Source organism: Phalacrocorax carbo, chromosome 13 (genome assembly GCF_963921805.1).
Source record: "Phalacrocorax carbo chromosome 13, bPhaCar2.1, whole genome shotgun sequence".
NCBI classification, from domain to species: domain Eukaryota; kingdom Metazoa; phylum Chordata; class Aves; order Suliformes; family Phalacrocoracidae; genus Phalacrocorax; species Phalacrocorax carbo.
In genome coordinates, this window is record NC_087525.1 from 13,525,943 (window position 1) to 13,550,089 (window position 24,147).

Consider the following 24,147-nt stretch of genomic DNA (forward strand, 5'->3'; position numbering starts at 1 on the left):
CAACTCCCCCTTCAATTTCCAATTTTAAAGCTCTTCTGAGTTTTCACCTGTTAGTGTCACAGGTTATATTCCTAACTATCTGAGGTCACGGGCTTGTCCTAATTTCAGAGTTGCAGTTGTTGTAACCTGAAATGAGACTCAGTAGAAGCAAAGTTTACAAGAAACTGCAGTCAATGTCCATACAGTGCTTGGACAAGATACAAATGAAAGCTAGTTAGAAATTACTAGCTTTCAGTGGGGCATGTGTGAAGATCTGGAGGCAGTTGGCACTTCATTAAATTAACTCCAGTAAGAGAACCTGGGTTTAACTTTAGATAATGAAAAATTATAGTAAAACAAATGTCTCTGGACACTTCTACAGAAACCTTTCGTATTTAATAATGATCACTTGACAAAAAAGGTAAGAGAACAGTATCTATTGCACAATGTGTTCTTATGGGAACTTTTTGCAGCGGTTACAAGTATGTCGCAGTGTCACATTGCCAAGACCTAAGAGATGAAATTCAAAACCCAGTAGTGGTAGATACTGAAGCGCTAGGGAACAGTGACTTTAAGCCAACAGTAAAAGTTACTGAGAAAAAATAGAAAAGTACTAACCTTTAGAAAAGGTTATAAAGAAGGGAACATTTAAAAGTCAGTAGGCCTCCTCAAACAATTATAACTGGCTTGTACCTGTGAACAAACATTATAACTTTGTTCCTGCAAGAGCTTTGTTTACACTAGTTAGCCCCCTGCATCTGCCACCAAATATCACTTTCAGGAGTACTCTTGAGAAAGGGAATCTCATAAAACCACCCCAGAGAAGTCGCTTGGTGGGTAACACATAAGCAGGCTTTGACCACATAGTAGGAGAAAACAAAAACAAGAGCTGAACCACAAGCAGTTTCCTCCAGCTTAAAGCACACAGTGATATAGGCATCCTACATATTTCCAACGTCAAGCTGAGAAATAACGTCGGACAGTCTCAACTTCAGAATAAGATCTAGGGTTGTGCCTAAACCAGGCATTAGTATATGTATCAGTTCTATATATACACACACCAAATAGCCACATTCAAGTCATTCTTACCAGAAACGATCCAGCCTTAACACCCTACAGTATCTTAATTCCAGATATTGTGCTGTTCTAATACAGCTGTTATCTATTGGTTAAATGTTTCTCCGACCTTGTTGACACTAAAATCAGGTTTTAATGCATTAAAGAAACCTTAGAATGGTCAAAGAAGCAGATGCAAACCTATTTCTGCAAGCCTCATCTTCAAACCTGGAGGTTACTTCCCTTCTGCACTCTTAAGAGTAGTTTCAGGAACATTGCTCAGACATGACAAACCATAGACTGTGCAAATCACAAGAGCGATAACTGTGGGTAACAACATTCAAAGTGCAAACAGCAGTTTTAACTTTTTGGGTGTCCAGAGATTTAATTCTTTCTCTACACCATTCTGCAGCTCTTCACTTGGTCATGGCTTTCCATAATGATGGAGAGAAAAGCATCAGTGTTATCTATTATTCAGCAGCCCAGGCTGAAAAAAACATCAAGAATTAGTTTCAGCAAAATATAGACATGAACATCAGCAGACCTTTGCCATTTCTGTAGTTATCCACAAGTTGCAGTTTCAGTAGACAGTCTAAAACTTAGGAAAATACTAGTGACCAGAAGCAACAAATCAAACTCCAGGAGTACAAAACATTAAATTTTATTTAATGAAATTTAAGGCTTCAGGAAAAAAAACCATAGTAAGAGTCAGAATAGGCTATTGGCTAAACAACGTTCAAGTTGCATGATAACCCACAGGCAGCAGGGGGAAGGAAGAGGAAAGGATGGAAGCGGGAGACAAAACCAGAGCAATTCTACATAGGAGACAACTGCCACACCAGCCTCAATGGACTGGAGGCACATGTCTGTCCACGTGGCACTGTAGGAGGGTCACCAAAACTAAAGACTCCTTGAGAAGAAGTATTCAGGTTTTCAGGGGGTGACCAAAGCTTCTTTGGTTGCTGCTCTTTTTTCCAATGCTTGTATTCATCCTCCTCTTCAGGTACAAAGAGACTGTCCAAACGCAGGCATGTTGATATCAACAAAAGGGCAGTTGCACCATGAAACATACAAATAAATACATTACTTCACAGAAATTGTGCTCATTTCTGAGCACAATTCTGAGCATCTCTATTCTAAGAGATAAAAGTGATGACACTGAAAGTTTCCTTCTCTCAGTCTAATTATTCAAGTCTGATCTCATACCTGAGATCTTCATTCAAAACCTTGTTTCCATTGTAGTGTTTGTAGAGTTGTTCCAAACGCAACCATTGCTTTTTTAAAACATAAGCCAAATCTTTAGCCGTGAAGTCACTGCAGGTCCACAGAGAAAGTGCTAAACATAAGTAGAAAATGGTAAGAAAGTTTTCCCATTCCAAATCTGAAATTACACTAGTCCGGTGTATCACCAATGGGGGTGCACTTCAAAACATCTAGGGGTAAACCAGCCTAGAGCCCAAGGTTTTAACAGTGATACTGAGTAAGCACAGAGAAGTTTATCCACAATGAACACAAACCACTCCAAAATTAAAGATCCTCCAAGAGGCTGATCTCTTGAATTCAGTTCCGAATAAATGGAGCACTGATACAAAGCTGATGTTAATATGACCAAAGCCAATAAGAAACTGTAGAAAGACAACAGTTGAATTAAACTCTGTTTTGCCTACAAACAGTACTGCAAAAAGAAACCAAGTATTCATGACTTCAGGCAACTTGGCAAGATCTGCAGGCACTGGAATCCTGATCCATGACACTGGCTCTTCTTGGCAGCTAATTTCAGTGCATGAACTCCGCAGACATCTTTGACACCATGACGATTTTCACCAACTGCTGAAGTTATTTCCCAGCACTAGGAGCTTTCTGTATCAAAAAGTGTCAAAGAGAAACGTCCTGCCTAGATGCAATTTTCAATGCAATGTTTTACAAATAAAAAGTTACAAATAGAAAGCATCCTTCTCCACTTTTACATACATCAGATTGTTACACATAACCTTAACAGAAGAAGTTGTTTCATGAGGTGGTGTAGAGTTTCAAGCACCAGAGTTTAAAGCTAAGGTTGCAGGGCACTACTTTGCTGCTTGCAAAGTAGCAGTGACAGCAACAAATTTTTGCCTGTTCCTGATGGATTCAACAAATAAGTAATACAGATCTCAAATTCAAGGCTCTACAGAAGGAACAGAAAAATGTCTCTTGCTCTCTCCTCAGTGATCTACTGCTATTGTTCCCTTGTTATATATCACATCTGAAAAAAAATAATATCACAGTGCACTTCGAGCGATTTTACTTTCAGGTTTTTCAGATGAGTAATAGCAAACTGTTCTCTGCTACTGTAAGGAAATCAGTCACCCCTTAGACAAGCTTCCTTTTCCTGTTGTGTCTCAATCACTGGCCAGAAAGAGAACTATGAAAGCTGAACCAAAGTACACATGAGAAGTACAGCACTGTCTGAAGTGCTTCACAGATTAAAAACTAGAAGGGTGTCTGAACAATCATTACAGACAAAGATTCTTACTATTGATCAGATTTTGCAAGTGAATTGTTTGTTAATACATGCATAGTATAAAAAACGACATTAGAGAGATATTTAAAAGTCTGGCTTCCTACGAAAGGCATACTTCAGAAATACAAGTATTAAATCCTTGTACATGTAGTAAATCATCATTATAAAAATATATACTTTTCTAAAATTTACACGATGTTAGGCACTGTAGATATATCAGCTCTCTCTGAAAAAACTGGTGTCTCCGGAAGCAATAAACTGTTGGTTATATGGCCCACAGTAAAACTGACAGCTACAGCTACTTCCAAGAACTTTTCAGTCACATACTTTTACCTTAAAGCTAAAATTACTATGCCAAAGTCTTTTAGAGACCACTAGAACTCTTACTGAATAACAGAACCATCTACTGAACCCCCAAGACGGGACAATAGGAAGAAGACAGTTTAGCTTTCTTCTGATAAAAATAAAAAATTGACTTCAGCAGTGTCATGGTTTTAGCTGGGATAGAGTTAATTTTCTTCACTGTAGCTGGCACAGGGCTGTGTTTTGCACTTAGCCTGAGAACAAGCTGATGGTTTAGTTGTTGCGGAGTAGTGCTTGTAGTAGTCAGGGACTTTTCCAGCCCCTCATGCTCTGCCAGGTGCACAAGAAGCCAGGAGGGGAGGGGGCACAGCCAAGAGAGCTGATCCAAAGTGCCCAAAGGGATATTCCATACCATATGACATCATGCCCAGTATATGAACTGGGGGGAGTCGGCCGGGAGAAGCAGCAATCACGGTTCTGGGACCAGTGGCATCGGTTGGCAGGTGGTGAGCAGTTGCATCACTTGTTGTCTGGGTTTTTTCCCTCCTCGCAAGGTTTCATCACTCTCTCTCTCTCTCTCGTTATTTTCTTTTTCACTGTATTACTATTATCATTATTGCTATTACTGTTTTAATTATTAAACTGTTCTTATCTCAACCCATGAGTTTTCTTACTTTGGCCCTTCCAATTCTCTCCCCATCCCACAGGGGTGTGGGGAACGAGCGAGTGGCTCCGTGATGTTGAGTTGCCGACTGGGGCTAAACCACAACAGTCCTTTTTGGCGCCCAGTGTGGGGCACGAAGGGTTTGAGATAATAACAGTTGCTGGTCGCAGCATTGATTCATCTGTTCTTAATATTCGTTTATCCAATCTACACCATGCTGATTTTGAAATACATGTTAAAGACTGGTGCTGGTTTTTGTAGTTTGCTGTGCTCTGCAGTGATTAGAGATGTTTTGCCTGGGAGATCTGTTATTAAAACACTGGTCTTGAGCTTTATCAGTTATTTGGGACTTGCATGGAAGCCCTTACTGTACTTCGGGTACCACCTCATGGAGACAATTAGCAATTATACCTCCTCCTCTGAGAGGTTTTCTACGGAGGAAACACAGAATGGCACCTTAGCTGTGAAAGGGCTGCCAAGGGCCAGTGAGGACCAGCAGTAGCTTGTAGAGATGGCAACTTTGGTGTTGGAGCGATCGTCACACCTTAGCTACCGTCTTCTGTAGTGCCTCCTCCTTCATTACAACTTTTCAGTATCTTGAACATCCTTGGGTAGCTCAGATACATCTGTTGGTATTTCTTTGGCAGACTGTTTCAGTTTTGTCTAAGGTTAATAAGCAATTTAAGAATACCATCCAGAGATCTGCCCCAAGGCCCGATAGCTATGCGTGGCAGGGTATGTGGGATAGTATGGGCAAACGCCTAAGACTGTGGGCACCCCCAGTGTTGTGGGACTTCATCCCTGAACAAGTGCAGAATTTGGAGGATGTTGTCACCCTGGCAATTCCAGAGAGATGCAAATCACTGCAATGTGCTGGGGCCCGGCCCGTGCCTACCAAGCCCTGTTTAACATTATTCCATGTCCCCAAGGGGAAGAGAAGGCCTCTGGATCTAAAAAGACAAAGACAAGAAAAGTGACAAGCACTGTGGCCACTCAAACCCCCTCGATAGATGCTGCGGCTACTCCAACCCTGGTGAAAAGCATTGCAGCTGAATCAGAGGATCAACCCGTGCCACGATCAGTCGCCCCTATACACAAGAAGAAATCAACTTGTTTAGAAAGAGATTATGAAAAAGCAGGGCCATCAAGAGGAAAGGAGGAAGAGGAAGAACTCATAAATGAGACGGAGAGCACCTGATCCCTGTCCTTGAGTGAGCTGCAAGATATGGGAAAAGATTTTGGCCATTGTTCAGGTGAGCACATTGTCACCTGGCTGCTCCGATGCTGTGATAATGGGGCCAGCAGTCTGGAATTAGAGGGGAAGGAAGCGAAACAACTGGGGTCCCTCTCCAGGGAAGGGGGCATTGACAAAGCAACTGGAAAAGGAACATAAGCCCTCAGCCTCTGGAGGCAACTCCTGTCCAGAGTGAGAGAAAGGTCTCCCTTCAAGGAAGATGTTATATATTGCCCAGGAAAATGGATGACCATGGAGAAAGGTATCCAGTACCCGAGGGAACTAGCCGTGCTTGAGGTGGTTTATAGCGGCCTAGACTATCAACAGTCATCCAAAGATCCAAATGAAGCCCAGTACACACAACCCATGTGGCGGAAGTTTGTATGGAGCGCACCATCGACGCATGGGAACTCATTGGCAGTGATGTCCTGGAGAGGGGACGAGGCACCAACAGTGGCGGAGGTGATTGATAAACTCTGGGATTACAAAGCAAATATTTCTTCTTCCCTCATCTCAGCTGTGGAGAAACTGGCCCGGGAGGTCCAGCAACTCAAAGAAGATAGGTCCTACTCCCCACCGGTATGGACCAGTATCTTGGCCATTAGGAGTAAGCGTCCCTCTGCTCAAGAGAAAGGACACACACCATGGGCCACTCTATGGTCTTACCTGCGTGACCACGGAGAGGACATGAAGAAGTGGGATGGAAAACCTACCTTGTCCCTAAACGCATGGGTACGTGAGCTGCAAGGGAAAACAATCACTCTGGGGGGTTCTTCCAGGAAAGTTGCTCCTCCAGGAGTATAAATCCTTAGGAGTATAAATCCTTAGTGGACACTGGCGCACAGTGCACCTTAATGCCATCAAACTATATGGGGCAGAACCCATCAGCATTGCTGGAGTGACAGGGGGATCCCACGAGCTAACTGTATTGGAGGCCGAAGTGAGCCTAACTGGGAATGAGTGGCAAAAGCACCCCATCGTGACTGGCCCAGAGGCTCTGTGCATCCTTGGCATAGACTACCTCCGGAGAGGGTATTTCAAGGACCCAAAAGGGTCCAAGTGGGCTTTTGGTGTAGCTGCCTTGGAGACGGAAAGAATTAAACAGCTGCCTACCTTCCCCAGTCTCTCGGAGGACCTTTTTATTGTGGGGTTGCTGAAGGTCAAAGAACAACAGGTGCCAATCACCACCAAAACAGTGCACCGGCAGCAATATCGCACCAACCAAGACTCCCTGACTCCCATCCATGAGATCATTCGTCGACTGGAGAGCCGAGGAGTCATCAGTAAGATCCACTCACCCTTTAACAGTCCCATATGGCCAGTACAGAAGTCTAATGGAGAGTGGAGGCTAACAGTAGACTATCATAGCCTGAACGAAGGCACTCCACCGCTGAGTGCTGCCGTGCCAGACATGCTAGAACTTCAATACGAACTGGAGTCAAAGGCAACCAAGTGGTATGCCACAACTGATATGGTTAATGCATTCTTCTCAATCCCTCTGGCAGCAGAGTGCAGGCCACAGTTTGCTTTCACTTGGAGGGGTGTCCAGTACACCCTGAATCGACTGCCCCACGGGTGGAAACACAGTCCTAACATTTGCCATGGACTGATTCAGACTGTACTGGAACAGGGAGAAGCTCCAGAATACCTAAAATACATTGATGACATCATCATGTGGGGCAACACAGCAGAATGTTTTTGAGAAATGGAAGAAAATAGTCCAAATCCTTCTGAAGGCTGGTTTTGCCATAAAACAAAGGTGAAGGGACCCATGCAAGAGATCCAGTTCTTAGGAATCAAATGGCAAGATGGACATCGTCAGATTCCAATGGATGTGATCAACAGAATAGCAGCCATGTCTCCACCAACTAGCAAAAAGGAAACACAAGCGTTCTTGGGTGTTGTGGGTTTTTGGAGAATGCATTTACCAAATTACAGTCTGATCGGAAGAAGAATGATTTCAAATGGGGCCCTGAGCAACGACAAGCCTTTGAACAGATTAAACAAGAGATAGTTCATGCAGTAGCCCTTGGGCCAGTCTGGGCAGGACAAGATGTAAAGAACATGCTTTCCACCGCAGCTGGGGAGAATGGCCCTACCTGGAGCCTCTGGCAGAAAGCACCGGGAGAGACCTGAGGCTGACCTCTAGGGTTTTGGAGTTGGGGATACAGAGGGTCCGAAGCCCGCTATACCCCAACTGAAAAAGAGATATTGGCAGCATACGAAGGGGTCCGAGCTGCTTCAGAAGTGGTTGGTACTGAGGCACAGTTGCTCCTGGCACCCCAACTGCCAGTGCTGGGCTGGATGTTCAAAGGAAACGTCCCCCTACACACCATGCAACTGATGCTACGTGGAGTAAATGGGATGATCACCCAGTGGGCTTGAGTAGGAAACCCCAGTCTCCCAGGAATCTTGGAAGTGCTTATGGACTGGCCAGAAGGCAAAGATTTTGGAATATCACCAGAGGAGGAGGTGACACCTGGGCAGAACTAAGGAAGGCTATAAAGCCCTGGGGAAGCAAGTGAAAAATATTGGTGCCCAAGTTATCCTCTCCTCCATATTACCTGTTGGCAAAAACTGGGCAAATAATGCAAATCAACTCCTGGTTATGTGGCTGGTGTTGAAGTGAGGGTTTTGGCTCTTATGACAATGGGGCATTCTTCAACAACCACAGGCTGCTAGGGAGGGGATTTGATTTTGGGTAAAAACAGCCAATGAACTTAATGGTATGCTGTTATTTGCTATATAATGTTGTATGTCATCACTACTATGGTTGCTATATGCCATATCAATGGTATCATAGTGGGAATCTCCCAAATTAATGAAAAAAAGAACTTTCATTGAACCAAGCAAAGTGCAGCAGTGATGGAACAAGGACTGACTACAGCATGCAACTATCCAACACCACACACACCATCTCTCCAGCCCTGAAAGACTCATACAATAGATGGAGCCCAAAGTCACAGACTAAATGAACTGAATGGACATTTTGTGGACCCTCTACAGCCATTTTACAGGGGTGGTCCATAGATTAAGGGGATGATAAATGAGATCTGTGTATTTTATCAAAGGATGGGAAGGGGAGACTTGTGGTTATTGAGGTTGTATTGGATATTATGGGAGCTGAGCATGACAAATGGTATGGAATAAGGGGTGGATACTGTCATGGTTTTAGCTGGGATAGAGTTAATTTTCCTCACTGTAGCTGGCACATATGACATCATGCCCAGTATATTAACTGGGGGGAGTTGGCCAGAGGAAGCAGCAATCGCAGCTCAGGGACCAGCAGAGTCAGTGAGCGGGTGGTGAGCAGTTGCATCACTTGTTGTCCAGGCTTTTTTCACTCCTCCCCAGGTTCCACATCTTTTTTTCATTATATTACTATTATTGCCATTACTGTTTTATTTTAATTATAAAACTGTTCTTATTTGAACACAGAAGTTTTCTTTCTTTGGCCCTTCCAATTCCCTCCCCAGCCCACAGGGGTGGGGGAGTGAGTGAGCAGCTACGTGGTATTCAGTTGCTGACTGGGGTTGAACCACAAGAAGGAATAGTTCAGTTTGAAGCAGAAAATTACTGTGAAGATATTCTGGTTCACCATATTGTGACTGGCATTTGGATGACACATGAGAATATGAGCAGAACTGCTGATGCAACAGCTTTACATAAGATTTAAAAATTCAACAACTTTCACTAAATGTGCATTTCCTCATTAAAAACAGATTTGAGTAGGGATCACCACTGAATTTCAAAATTTTTCATCAGTCCTGATATTATCGACCAGAACCCCCAGGTCCCTCTCTGCAGAGCAGCTTTCCAGCCTCTCATTCCCCAGTCTGGATGTACATCCAGGATTGCCATGCCCCAGGTACAAAAATCCAGCACTTGCCCTTGTTAAACTTCATATGGTTGGTGATTGCCCAGCTCTCTGCAGGGCCTCTCTGCCCTCCAGAGTATCAACAGCTCCTCCCAATTTTGTGTCATTAAACTGCAGTATTCCTTCCAGTCCTGTATCCAAGTCATTTACAAAGAAATTAAAGAGTACCAGCCCCAAGATGGATCCCTGCAGAACCCCACTAGTGACTGGCCACCAGCCCAATGTAAACCCTTTTACTATAACCTTCTGAGCCCAATCCATCAGCCAATTTATTGCTCACCCACTGCATTACATGTTTATCCAGGTGTATGGTGGACATTTTGTCTAGCAGGACACTGAGTGACAGCATTGAAAGCTTTACTGAAATCCTAAAAGATATCATCCACTGGCTTCCCTTGGTCAACCAGGTGCACAAACTTGTCAAAGGAAATCAAAGTTTGTTAGGCAGGACTTTCCCCCCTTGTGAACCCATGGTGGCTGGGACCAATGACTGTTGTCTTTCAGCTGTTTTTCCAATAACTCCCAGAATATTCTGCATAATTTTACCAGGTATAGAAGTGACACTGACAGGCCTGTAGTTACCAGGGTCATCCTTTCAAGACGGGACTGACCTTCTTCAAGACTGCTACAACGTTTTCCAGTTTCCAGGCAACTGGGGCCTCTCCACATTCCCAAGAGCATTGGAAAAAAAAGTCATGGAGAGAGGTCTCACTATGACATTAGCCAGCTCTTTAAGTACCCTTGGATGAATCCCATCAGGCCCCATCGACTTACAGGAATCTAGCTGGAGCAACAAGCCCTGTAGAAGTTCAGCATTGATTAAAAGTTTATTATTCCCACAGTCATGGTTCCTGAGCCCACCAGTGCTGAAGACCAAGGGAAGAAAGCATTACTCTCTCAGCCTTGTCTACATCCCTGTTTGTGAGGTGACCATTCTCATCGAGCAACAGGCCAATGTTATTTCTGGCCTGCCTTTTGCCATCAACATATTTATATAAGCCCTTCTTATTGTCCCTTGGTACTGGCCAGCTTCAACTCTAGTTGAGCTTTGCCTACAGATATTTCCTCCCTGCAGTGGCAAACAGCATCTCTGTAGTCCTCCCATGTCACCTGACCTTGCTTCCACTAGCCATATACTTTCTCCTTATTTCTAGACTACCCCTGCTCAGCCAAGCTGGCCTCTTGCCTTGCCTGCTTGACTTCCTACACTTTGGGGTTGCCTGCTCCTGTGCTTTTAGGAGGTACTACTTAAAAAGTGACCACCAGTGATGGAACCCAGCACCTTCAGAAGTTTTCCCAGGGGACCTTACTAAGCAGTTCTCTCTGCAACCTGAAGTCTGCTCTCCTCATGTCCAGAGTTGAGGTCTTGCTGGCAGCTTTCCTCCTGTCCCCACAGATTTTAAACTTGACTGCTTCATGGTCACTGTGGCCAAGGCAGCCACCAATCTCCACTTCACCCATGAAGCCCTCTGTTAGTAAGCAACAGATTGAGGAAGGCACCTTTCCTGGTTGGTTCCCTTAGTATCTGTACCATGAAGTTGTCCTCCAGGTGGTTTAGGAACCTTCTGGACGTGTTTGTCCCAGCTGCACGGTATTCCCAGTTGAAATCTGGCAAGTTCAAGTCCCCCATAAGGGCAAAGGACAATCTTTTCAGACAGGAAACAGCATGAGGGATTCACACCCCCTTGCCTGAAATGAAGATGTCTAACAATGCTACAGATAGTCAGATTTTTCCCCTCTTGAGAAAAGGCTTGCATTTTCAGAACAGCATGGGTTACTGCAGCTGTGATGCTGAGCACAAGTCCCTGCTCCTACCTACATTATTCCCAAACAGAAATATCCCTATTTCTGCACTACTGAAAATCAATTAAAGAACTAGACAATTTACAACTTTCTTCCTCCAATTTCCAATAGCATGATGATTATCTTTGCTGGGTATCTTGCCAAAAATGACTGCTTGAGTCTACTGGAAAGATTAAACTGATTTCAAGATTCTGAAGAAATCAGCATGCCTTCTGAAGGATTACATTTTGAGATTGACAGCTGGGAGTGAAAACAGAACAATCTTCACAGTAATCCTTCAAGGAAAGAAGTTACAGCAGTTTCACATCTCCTTGCTAATATCTTTAAAATCTGTTCTGCCAATGTCTTGAGAAATTCCATTTCTTCCTCGGAGATCAACGCTGGTGCACTAAGTTGTCGCATTAGAAAAAAGGTAGAGGGGGTTGCATGTGTTTGTTCCGAGATTTTTTTTTTTTGTACCAGCTTTAACAGAAAGCATGAGCAGGATAAAATCCACATCAGGCTTTTAACAACAGGAGTATCTCAGTCTCGTGCATTTCTTCAACCTTGATGTCCGACCAATTATAAAATATACTTTTATGCAACACGAGTCTGCTTTTATATTCAGAAGGCATTACCTGCCTTTACAGCTTCAATATCAGAAATCAATGTCCTTGCTAGGAAAATCCCAAAAATCTAAAAAGAAAAGAGACATTTGTGAGATGAAACACTTGTACAGTACCAGTCTGCAAGTTAGATCCTATTATCTGTAGTCATTATTGCAGAACAGAAACCCACATCTGATGTGTTCCTACTACACTGTACTGATGTCCGTGCAACTACTTTTGCGAATGAAGATAGGCATTCCTCAAGTGTGTGCAGGTTCAGATACCATTTCATAGCCAGGATCATCTGTCAAAGCACGGCTGTTACTAGAAAGAAGTAAAACCCTTAAGATGCTTTCATGTAACACTTCAGGAGCGTTCAAAATAAGCTTCTAGATGCCCTAGAGCTGGAAGAAATCCACTTAGCCAAGCCTGAGTTTTATAACACTCACCTACTGCTAAAGTTACAAATTGGGCATTTTTGTTTATTCCACAACTTTGGATAATCCAGCCAATTTTCTGATCAATTTTTCAAATACAGACAGAATGCACAATTACCAGTACTAAAATGACATTCTTGCCACAAACAATAGAGAGTAAAGTCCCAGATTATTCCAAGACATTTAAATTTGAAGTGTTAACATTTACTAAGATTTCCCCAGAACTTTCCTTTACAAATTGAAGATAAATTCATAACTCAGCACATTTCCAGAAACATTCTCAGAAAAGCAACAAAAGACTGGGGTGAAGTTTTGGAAAAGCCAAAAGGTTTGTTTCAGAAGTAGATGGGTTACATCTAACTAGTCCCACCATGAAATAGTTTAATGCACAAGACAGACCCGATTTGAAAATACAAGCAAGTGTGAAAGTGGTTTTACAGACACTCAGAACATAAGAACAACATCAAGTTATTGTCAGTCTGCACTTCCAGAAGATTAGAAGTCATATCTTGAACATCTTCCTAAATGAAGGCTTTGTTCTCAGGACAGCATCTCTCAAAGCCGTGAAAGCACTATCATTAGATGGTGATAAAACATCAAAAACCAGGCAAAGGGCAGTACTGCCATGGCTGGGACAAGGTACTTTGCCAGCGCTCTGTGCTCAACTACTTTCAGTCAAATGGTAAATCCACTACAGAATGTATTTTCAAGTTTTTTATTTCCCACTGAAGTGAAGCACCACCATAGCAAAGAAGTTTAGGTAAGCGTAAACAAGTGCCACCATGGAAGCAGGATCCACCTTGAAAGAAGTAGTCTGATATGTTTTACCAATAATTTTGGTTCTTTTTCTTTGATGTCCCAAGCATTGATTGAGAAGGTGCAGGAAGAAGTCACAGCAACTCCTTTCATCTGGTTCTGCTAATGTCACATTTGTTCACCAATTTCCCTGCTCTTTTATTCTCAACTTTTTTTTGAGCAGTATGCTACTTGTCACTTACAGCCAGCTGAGTGGTCATCTTAGCACAAATAACAGAATTGTTTTTCAGTGATTTCACATGTGTGATAGAAGGCTGTACTTCAGATTTACTGGAGTAGATGACCAGAGCTCCTCCCTCCCTCATTCCATATTGAAGTGTAAGAAATACGATTATTGTATCACAGTATTATGTAAAACGATCACACATTAGCATATTGCTATATTAACATGTAACACTAGACATCACAATCCTCATATATTGTATGTATTATAATAGTATAGTATTTTTATAGTGACCTTCATTGCTTTGAGGAATATAATTTCAGAGTTAAATTAGTTGATATCAGATATTTTCATTCTAAGTCCCCACCCCTAAATTTTTGTGTCATATATTCATAAGAAAATCCAGTGTCAAAATATTTACTGTACCTCTCTCCATAACTACTTTTACATTCAGCAGACATGTATCTGTAAACTTTAAACATTTTTCAGAGTAGCATAACAAAAGCAACTGACCTGGAGCAGTGAGATTGCTATGAAGACACCTGCAACAATGTAGATATTTCGGGGTAACCAAGCTTCAAGAGCAACGATACATCCTTTGACAAAAATCTGATCTTCCCATTGGCCCTTGCTCTGAACAGAGAGGAAGAACAAGAGTATTACTTTTCTGCTCAAGTTTATTATAAGATCATTCACATGATATAGCTAAACTAATGATTTGTCACTTATACAGTAATGTTTTTAACCAGACTCCGGAACTCATAATTGAAATGCACATTTGAAATGCAAATCCTGCTCCTTTTTGAAACACACCTTTCCTTTTACCTGTTCCATTACTCTTCTCCACCCTCCCACAGTGCAAGTTTACTTTAAACAAAGTAAAACCTCTACCATGTTCTACTTATACTATGATGTAGCACAGTCAATTAGCAGATTAATTCTAAACTGACATCTATCAGCAATTCCACCATTTTTATAGTTTTGCCTATGCAGGCAGAGAATGCAACAGACAGCAAGATCCCAGCACATTACCTTCTTTCTGATGTCATAGCCACACTGTGTATTCACAACTTTTTGCTGCAAATCAAGAGAGATTTAAAATGTATCAGTTGAAGTCTACTCACTTCTGTTCACAAACAAGTCAGGAATGTCAGAGCCAACTGTTCTAAGATGCATTTTTAGTAAAAATGAGCAAAGCACTAGCAGAACACAAGGAAAGTCATGACAAAGCAGAGGTGCATACTAACAGGAAAACATCCTCCACCAGAAATCCCAGCTTATTCTATTGCTTGCCTTTCAACTAGCAAGGACTTTTTAACATGAAGCACAGCAACTGTACTGTCGATGCCTCACCTGTATGCTGGCATTTCCAAGATCAGTTTCATGTTACCTATTTCATATTACACCAACAGTGAGATAACAATAAAGGTACCAGGCCAATTTGTTTACACCTACAGTGAAGAAACATGCCTTGCAACTCCATTGTAGCAAGTTGTATACAACTTGCTACACAAATCAGTTAAAAGTAGTAACAGCTGCAAGCTACTTGAGCCCCCTCAGTCAATAATTCAGTGTCTCACACAACTCGCTCCAAGACAAAACACTCCAGTTGCAGATCCCAAGCAGGAAGACCATAAACACCTTCCAGATCACCACCCCACATGACTCAATGACAGTATTTATCTCCAAAGGTGCAAAGACATTCCTTTGGAGACATTTTGTGTTTGTTTTTTTCCTGTATGAGACTTAAGAAAACACACTTATTGAACAGTTATAGCATAATTTACACAATGCATAGCAAGTTATATTGAGATACTAGGAGTAGAACCTCATATTAGGAAGATTTAAACATACCTATGTCTCCTTAAATACAGCACCAGCAACAGAAAAAGTTGCAGTAGAATAGTACTGCTCCAAATTAAAGTAGAAAATTACTGGGGAATCTGAACATGGAATATTCCCCTGACAGTCTTTCCTTGGCTGATTTCCAAGACAATAAAAGCCTTAGTATAACTTTCTGCTCTGCAGAAGGACTGCTGTACTGACTTTGAGCTGTAGCTATTCCCACTAATATTATGAAGCATGATGTGTTAGTTCCTACGTCCACATTTTGGCTTCCACCAAAAAGGTCAGATTCCTACAGTTTAGTAAACAGATCTAACCAAGAAGCACCTAAATATTGCCAAAAAACCATAGAATTGACTCAAACACTTTAAACTGAGTTTGTGCATGAGCACTTTACTGGTTGCTGATAAACAATCAGCAAGTGGGGTTACTCCTACTTGTCTGGCAGAGGGGTGGTATAACATTAATTCTAATGGGGGCAAACATGCTGCTTTGACAGTGCTCTCAGGTCCTTACAAGCTAGATAACAGAGGCCAGGAATTCAAGGAAACACATTGGGAACAAAAAATATCAGTCACCAATACTTGCAGACTCAAGCCATACAAAAATAGCTTGAATTCCTGGTGACAGTAAGTTTTCAGCTGTATGACAGGTCGCCACATTTGGACTCTAAAAGGATGGAACAGAAACAAAGAAGTTTGTCTGCGCAAGAGTAATTTTTGATCATTTAAAAGACCTTTTAGAGCCCTAGTCACCACACTGTATTCAGGAAGTACTTCCTTTCATAACTCTCCAACAACATCAGAGCAATACAAAGCCAGGAAACAACTTACGGCTGGATCAGGTATACAACAGGAAAAAGGAACTCCGCACTTCTCACGACTTTTGCTTTCACTGCTACAGTTAAAGTATATGTTAAAGTCCCAGTCATCTGGACCTTGGGCACCACAGCAATGGTTCTGCAACAGATAAACAAACACTTCACATTTAGGGGTGTTCCTGAGACAACTGAACGAACTCTGGAATGATATTTGTTCATCTTCACTTTCTCTAAGCCTGTGCAGAATCAATGGCAACATCACAGTAAAAAAATGAGTAATCAATACTGTGGCTCTGAGATCAAAGCAATACATTTGGCATACTGCTCCTGGAAACAGGTGTCATCGTGACAAGCAAAATCAAAAATTATCAGTTTACATTTAATAGCTAGATGCAAGCAGTGTACATCCATAAATGGTACAAAATAAGTTTATACAAAAGCTTTGTACCCCGTTATTTCCAAGTCAACCAAAACCAGAAAAACTATGGGAAACATGTCTTTAAATTTGTGGCTTTATCCTTAAAATCTTCATGAAACAAGTTTTTTTCCCTCCCTGTTTACTGCAAAAAGTGGATCCAAACATTTGTGAATATGCTTCCTTTCTTTTAAACTAGAAGGTTTCCATATCCAAATGAATTAACTGATAAAGTCTCACTAGCTCAGAGGTTAGTCAGCTCCAGAAGTATTTCACCTAAGTTTCTTGACCTAAACAGTGTAATGTAATTACCACAATTGCAGGTTGGGGAAATCCCAGCATTTCAAGGAATGTTCAATTCCTGAAACTAATGAAAGCTAGTTTCTTAAGTTACCTTTGCAGTATACAGGCCTTGATATTTAAAGGCACAAATCTCTAATTTGAGTACTTTTTCAAGTATGTTATAACATTACATAGATTTTCCTGGTACCTCATGAAGTTCCATCCTCTTGGGATACCTCTAGCACATGTAACATCTCTCTTCTCTGCCCACTGCCCATCTTCATAAAACTGGTATTAACCTAACTGTCTGCAAGACCACCAGAACTTGAAGTCAGTAAATGGATTCAGAAGTTATCAAGTTGTGACAGATGCGGATGTGAACAGAGAATTGTTTACAGAGTTTTCACAGGAAACATGACTAAGAGCTGAACAGAATGGTCAGAATAGGAAAAGCACCATGAAAAGATTAAGTCACTAATACATTTACCATGAAAAAAAAAGTTGCATTTTGTCTTTCTTTGCCTTTGTAAAAAGCCAGGCAACCGCTAAACGTGCTAATCTACCTTAGTAAGGTGCGGAGCATGAGCCCGCTTACAGGCCTGAAAGCAATATAATTAGCCAGAGCAAGGAGCTGCCTACAAAAAGATCTCTGCGTCCCAAGGCACACACTGAGAACAGAACAAGTCAGTCTAAGGAGCATGGCTTCTTAGAAGATGGGCTTCAGAGAGGCATTTGAACACATGGCTGCACCTTTTTCAATCCTTGCAGAACTCCACTTGCTCATGCACACTGCATGCTTCCCCTCCTTTCCCAGTACTTTCAGGTATGGATCAATGACAGGCCAGTTCAGAGATTTTTTTCTGGTCTTTCCTTTTTCAGGTTTATTGGCTAGTGAACTCCTTTTAGTAAGCTCAGCCTTTCATTTTCATTAAAAAGTATTCAACTGGCTTTCAGCTGCAAATCAGCTTAGCTTATTAGCCTGGCTGACTGCACTGAAACTAGATAACAGAAAAAGCAACAGAGTGGACAACACTGAGACAATTACTGGTGTTGCTCATGGCCAGGAGGAACCCCACCTTACAGAAAGGTGCCCTTAACAGCAAAAGCTAAAGCAAAGCAGCACTGAAATCCATCCAGGCAGCTTAGAGGATGCTTCCATATCAATGCACACAAGAGTGAACAGGATAGGCAAGCTGCTGGTAACATACAGCTGACCAAACCAGTATCCACTCTAAAACATGCTTTGCTATCAAACTGAGCTGTGAGCACAGTAAACATGATCTTCTAGAAGATGGAAGACAGACAAAACCAACCATCTTTCGTAAGGGGAATACCATATAAAGGAGACAGCCATTTTACCGCTTCATGAAGCACTCACACATGTACTCTGTTTCTCTCCATATTTATCTTTTTAACCATACACAAATAATCAAAAATCAGAAGACTCACCCTCACTGGTTGTTTCCTGAGCATGATTACTAGCACAGACCTTGTCATATCCTGGGTGCACCACTGTCTTATGGTAACTGAACATTCCAGGACCACAGGAGCGTAAAATTGTTTCCAACTTCCTTGGCAACTGCCTGACTAAAGACTAGCCTTTCCCAGTTAACAATAATCCTCTTTTGCTTCAAGATGAGGTGTGTCTCAGAAGAGAAAGGCCCTGTGCAAGACTGCAGTGCCTCCTAAAAGAAGAGTGCAGGCTACAAGTTCCATTGCACAATTTTTTTAGGATAATAAGTTGTTTGGTTGCTCACTTGTCACTTAACTGGTGCAACACTGATAAGAACAGGGGAGCAAGTCAAGAAGGTCAAAAAGTAGAGGATGCTTGGCAGAGCTTCCACATTCACAGTTAGAACAGCACTATCTCAGAATATCTTGCCTGCCTGCTTTCCATGCAGGAAGTACAATACAGCACATCTGTAACATAGCACTATTAGCTACAGAATACGATAAACCTGTAACAAAAAGGAAAAGTCCACATCTACATATTCTCCTAGAGCACATTAAAGAAGTGACAGGATATGAACTCACAATTTTCTGTAGTGAATCAATGAGGTTCTGGAGGTCAATATCATCTCGGTAGGATTTAATGTTATTCTCAAAGAATTCCTTCACCCTGTCCCTCACCCAGTCCTGGAACAGGAAAGCCAGAACTGCCACTGCCATCTCCAGCAGGAATATAAAGACAATTGCTCCACAGAACTGTAAAAAAAGAATCCTAAATTAGAAAATATCCATTCATTTTGAATGCATCCCTACTCCAACTCCACCAGAAACAGACACAGAATTTGGTTAAAATTCTCACTCAATACAGACACTGTGAGAACACAGCCTGTTAAATGAGAATACAATGTAAAGAAACCCCCAAGAGACAGAGTTATCTTTTTGTTTTGGTCAGCTGAGTTCAACAGTAAAATAAGCACCATACCAGAGTCACTGTACACAGCAGTGAAAGTATTAATAAATGAGAATCTGCAAAACACAGGGCTAAAGTAGTCTTGATGTTACTTTCTTGGATTGCTTCCAGTTTTATAGTTTTTTTTGTTAATAGTTCTTTTGTTCAGCTTAACTGTTCTCAGATCTAAAGCAAGGAAGCAGCCTCAGTATAAAAACAACCATTTAAGAGATTTCACATCAAAGTCCCCAAGTTTTGCCCACGAAACGTTTAGAAGACATTAAGTTTAAGGGCTTTTGTTCTCCCAAGCCACTATGACATCTCCTCTCAGTAATTCTCAGTAATTCTTAACTGACTAAATATGTTCCAAAACACCATATTTTGTGATATATGAATACACTCTGGTATACATACTACACCACCACCACTGTATAGCACAATGAATGAAAAAGGAAGACATTTTCCAGAAAGTGTATGTTTGAACCTACACAGCTTTTAGTACCATTACTCAGCAGCTCATCAGGGGAGTAAGTTTACCACATACATTGTGCCAAACCAAATTCTATCAATTTATTATCTGGGTTTGCTACTAGTTCTTCACCCATCATTCCCAGCTTTCACACGCATAATAATCCACTCATGATGATGATGTCACTTACGAACTTCAGAAGGCAGATGTTTTCTCTCAGTGCTCCCACACAACCAGCAAATCCCAAAGTAAACATCACTATTCCCACCATTAAGACAAGCACCACTGGGTCCAGACCATGAAGACCAGTCACCTTCGTCAGATCAGACAATACACCCTGAAAGAGAAAAACATGATAATAAAAGGTGACCACTATAAGCATGTTTTTCATTTAACATTCCTTCTGGATGTCCATGATTTCTACATCATTCCAAATGAACTGGATGCAAACCCTTGAGCTCGCCAACAGCAACCCACATGGAAAAGCCTTGTAAAATGGTTATGACAATACCAATTCTCTTAACCCTATCGGAGGAAGTACGAATGCAAAATTATAGCTATAATTCTTTTAATAAGCAAGTCCAGTGCAGTCAGCTTCTCAGATTACATTCTCCTAGGTCTATCTGCCAAACAAGCTTCCACAAGATGGTGCCAAAAGCTCAATACTATCACTAAATATTCATTTAGTTTCAAGGCAAAAGAATTAATGCTTTTTATTAACTTGAAATGTATCAATCAGAAGGGCACTCAGTTTCAAAGCCTCTTAAAAAAATTAAGAACTTAATTTTTCCAGTCCTAATATTTGATGGCAGAGAGACATTCTAACTACAAAGCAGGTTACGGGTGACATTTTAAGGGAGAGGAACGAGATCTTGGTTTGGTTTTCAAAGGAAGCAAATTCTTCCTCTCAATTTAGTTAGTGCTGAATATATTGTCTCAGGAATGCTCCTCCAAAATCATGCAGAAATACAGAATTATACTCTAAATATTCCCCTTTCACCCCAGATAAAATTCTTACTCCAAAAGAAGTTATCTAGTCTGTCTAAGATACTTGCAATTTACACAATTTAGCACCAATATTTTCTTAACTATCCAGAGACACCACTTATCTTGACAATAATCTTACCTATTAAGCCTGTCTGTCTAGATCTTAGGACAGAATTTTTAAGTCTATGTAAACGTAATACGAATACAGTGAAGCCCTTAACATTTCTAGATTAGGTTTTAAAGAAATTAAGTTTATATACTAGCTACCATCAAAATTCCATCAAATACATATAGCACAAGCTTCTCAATGTGCAAGAACAAGATGAAACATGAAGACAGAATAGACGAACAGCTGAAACAAAGTCAACAAGAATGATTTTTAGGGACATGCAGGTAGCCTTGCAACAGAGTGTTCATCAACTCATCAGCAACATAGAACATTTTAATACAGAAATATTTCTCTGTTTTAAAGGGAAAGTAACAAAAATCAGCACAGTACAACGTCCTATCATTACATGTTTACTACCTTTTGGTTTTTTTTTCTTCAGAAAGTATATTCAAGCTAACTACATTTAGTACAAGAGAAAGATATCAGAGAGACTCAAAACAATGCATAGAAGCAGTCTAATTCTGTCAAGGGAATGTAAATTCTCATCTTGCTACTCAGGTATTTGTGCTAGGGTTAAGTGCAAAGAATATACATCCTAAGAGAGCACCCTGGAAAAATCCGTATCGCTGTAATTAAGTGCTTACTTAACAAAAATAACATCTTCAAAACACAGCATTAGAAGAAGATGTGCACATGGAGAAACTTCATGAGCTGATGAAGACCCTGATTAACTATTCTACAGTGCTACACTGGAGCTCATCTTTCATGTTATGGTCCACACAAGATCTGTTAGAGCTGTTAATTTGGCAACAGCAAGACAGAGTTGTTTTTATCAAAACTTGAAGGGATGAAAAGAAAAAATAATTGAACTGCAGAATTCAGAATTGCCTTGCAATAGGTGGTGACTAACAGCTGAAATAGCCAACGAAAAAGTGGTCACAGTTTATAGCTTTTGCAGCATTCAGAAAGTCTTGGGAAGCAAAGACTCTTCTAGTTTGCATCACCAGTGACATTTCTATTCTTACAGACTGTAAGACCTTACAGCTAACTACCAAACTTGGTCTACTGGGTTAATTATGAGAGTCCCACCTAATCAAACCTTGGCTCAGACCCCACAATCAAGGAAGACATGCCAAGATTAGCTAGGCTAATTCAGTGTCTTTGTAGAACCAATACACTATGAAACCACACACTGTACAACCAGGATGTGGAAACTTTCACAACTATTTCCAGCCATCTCCTTCTCACGCCCAAACTCAAGTTTTTTTCAAGACAATCTCACTTGCTCAAGCAACATCTTTTGGAAGAAAACTTCCTCTGATCAAAGCAAGTTATGAAGAAAAGTTGACAGAAACTGGGCTCTATTATTCACCCTCAGATGTTGCTGGTTCACAACAGTTTCTTCATGTTCACTTTTGATGTTTACAACATTCTCTTTTGAAAAGAAAGTCGAGAGGTTTTTTTGCCTAACAAAATATGTTAAGTGAAAAATCCTGAAGGAAGTAAACAAAATAATTATCTCAGGGGACTACCTCATCCCACTTTACTCATTTGTCTAAGGATGCTTCTGCCTGTGCCATCTGCAGGATGGTAAAGGCTCTTTGAAGCACAGGCTGCCCTTCACAGCAGCACCTATATTTCGTAAAGGTATATAGATATCAAGTCTGATACCTGAAGTCAGCATCAAAAAATCGAAGAATAAACCTCAGCCTTTAAGTTCTCCTTTCAGTCACTTAGAACAGTGACTTCAGAGTTAAACTGTACATGCTTAACTTGTTTTCTACTTTCTTTTGATGTTTGTTGTAAGCATTATGCCACCATCTCAACTGAAGTGTGTTGGCAGAGGGCAAACATGGTTTGTCTCGGAAAAAAACCTCTAATACAGCCCATTAACAAATGCCAAACTAGTTACTGGTTTGATATAACTAGCATGGAAACTACAAAATACACCTGACAAGGGCAAAGTTGATTTCTTATAATGAAGCCCTGTAAACTGGATGTTGATTGTCACAATGTCACACTGTCACTGATGACAACAGAAGTTATACACACATACCTTCAAACGGTTTACATAGCTCTCTGTAGAAACACAAAGATCAGCAGACTAAAGAACAATTACACTTAATCATAGAATAGGTTACGGTTGGAAAAGATCTGCCTGACACAGGGAAGCCCGAAGATGGACATGCTACTCCAGATGCAGACTCAAGGGTGATGAATACTGTCATATGAAGCTCTTCTCAGCCACTGGCAACACTGGTGCTAATATAGCCCAGCACGCTGTTGGCCTTGACACAAGGGCACACCTGATATTCAACTTACCATCAAGGGTTTTCCTTGTTTTCCCCCCTCCCCACAAAGCTGCTTTCTATGCAGTTAACCTGCAGCCCATACTGATGCATGAGGTTACTCTACCTCAGGCACAGGATTTTGCATTTGTCTTTTTTTAAATAAGCTTTCACACGGCTCCAGTCAATTTCTCATGCTCTTGAAGTGCCTCTAAATAAGAGTCTCGCTTTGAAGTAGACTGAGTGCTCCCTCTTCATTTGTTATTAGCCATGAACTTGCTAGAATGAAGTTAGGCTCACTAGTCTCTGGTTTCCCAGATCATCTTTCTTGAAATTATTTTACCAATAAAAATAGTTTTCCTGATGAGAGGGATCAGTGTTATTCACCTTGCTTCTATTAACAATTTATTATAACTCATTTTCTCTTAGTGATTCCTGCAATATCTCTTGGGTGACAGATACTAACATCTGTCCAGTTTTTAATTGTGTAGATGTTTAAGTTTCAATTAAATTTGTTTAATACTTTAATATAAAAAAATTATATTAAACAATTTAATGTTTTTAAATTTTATGCAATTTAACTTTTACATGACTGTTCAGAATAGTAAAACCCAGTCACAAAATCATAAGGACAGGCCAATTAGAATCACAGAATCGTTAAAGGTTGGAAAAGACCCTTAAGATCCTTGAGTCCAACCGCTAACCTATCACTGCCCAGTCTACCACTAAACCATATCCTCAAGCACCATGTCTACCCTTTTTTTAAATACCTCCAGGGTTGGAGACTCAACCACCTCCCTGGGCAGCCTGTGCCAATGCTTGACAACCTTTTGGTGAAGAAGTTTTTTCTAATGTCCAACCTAAACCTCCCCGGCGCAGCTTCAGGCCATTTCCTCTCGTCCTATCACTTGTTACTAGGGAGAAGAGACCAACACCCCACCTTGCTACAACCTCCTTTCAGGTAGTTGTAAAGAGCGATAAGGTCTCCCCTCAGCCTCCTCTTCTCCAGACTAAACCACCCCAGCTCCCTCAGCCACTCCTCATAAGACTCATTCTCCAGACCCTTCACCAACTTTGTTGCCCTTTGAGGTGCTGGAGCGTGTCCAATGTCCTTG

General features: G+C 41.2%; 1 protein-coding gene across 3 annotated transcripts in view; it reads right to left on the reverse strand.

Annotated features, from left to right (window-relative positions):
- Nucleotides 1-1,680: 1,680 nt before the first annotated feature.
- TSPAN14 (tetraspanin 14) overlaps nucleotides 1,681-24,147 on the reverse strand; it is a 48,554-nt gene continuing 26,087 nt past the window's right edge. For 2 of the 3 annotated variants that reach the window (XM_064464855.1, XM_064464854.1), the window contains 6 exons: nucleotides 19,839-19,985; nucleotides 18,816-18,986; nucleotides 16,098-16,223; nucleotides 14,452-14,496; nucleotides 13,933-14,052; nucleotides 1,681-12,091 (listed from right to left, as the gene is read on the reverse strand). In XM_064464855.1, the coding sequence (XP_064320925.1) occupies nucleotides 12,020-12,091; nucleotides 13,933-14,052; nucleotides 14,452-14,496; nucleotides 16,098-16,223; nucleotides 18,816-18,986; nucleotides 19,839-19,985 (681 nt within the window). In that variant the 3' untranslated portion in view covers nucleotides 1,681-12,019. The remainder of the gene's footprint in view (nucleotides 12,092-13,932; nucleotides 14,053-14,451; nucleotides 14,497-16,097; nucleotides 16,224-18,815; nucleotides 18,987-19,838; nucleotides 19,986-24,147) is intronic. The other variant, XR_010375099.1, reaches the window with a different exon arrangement.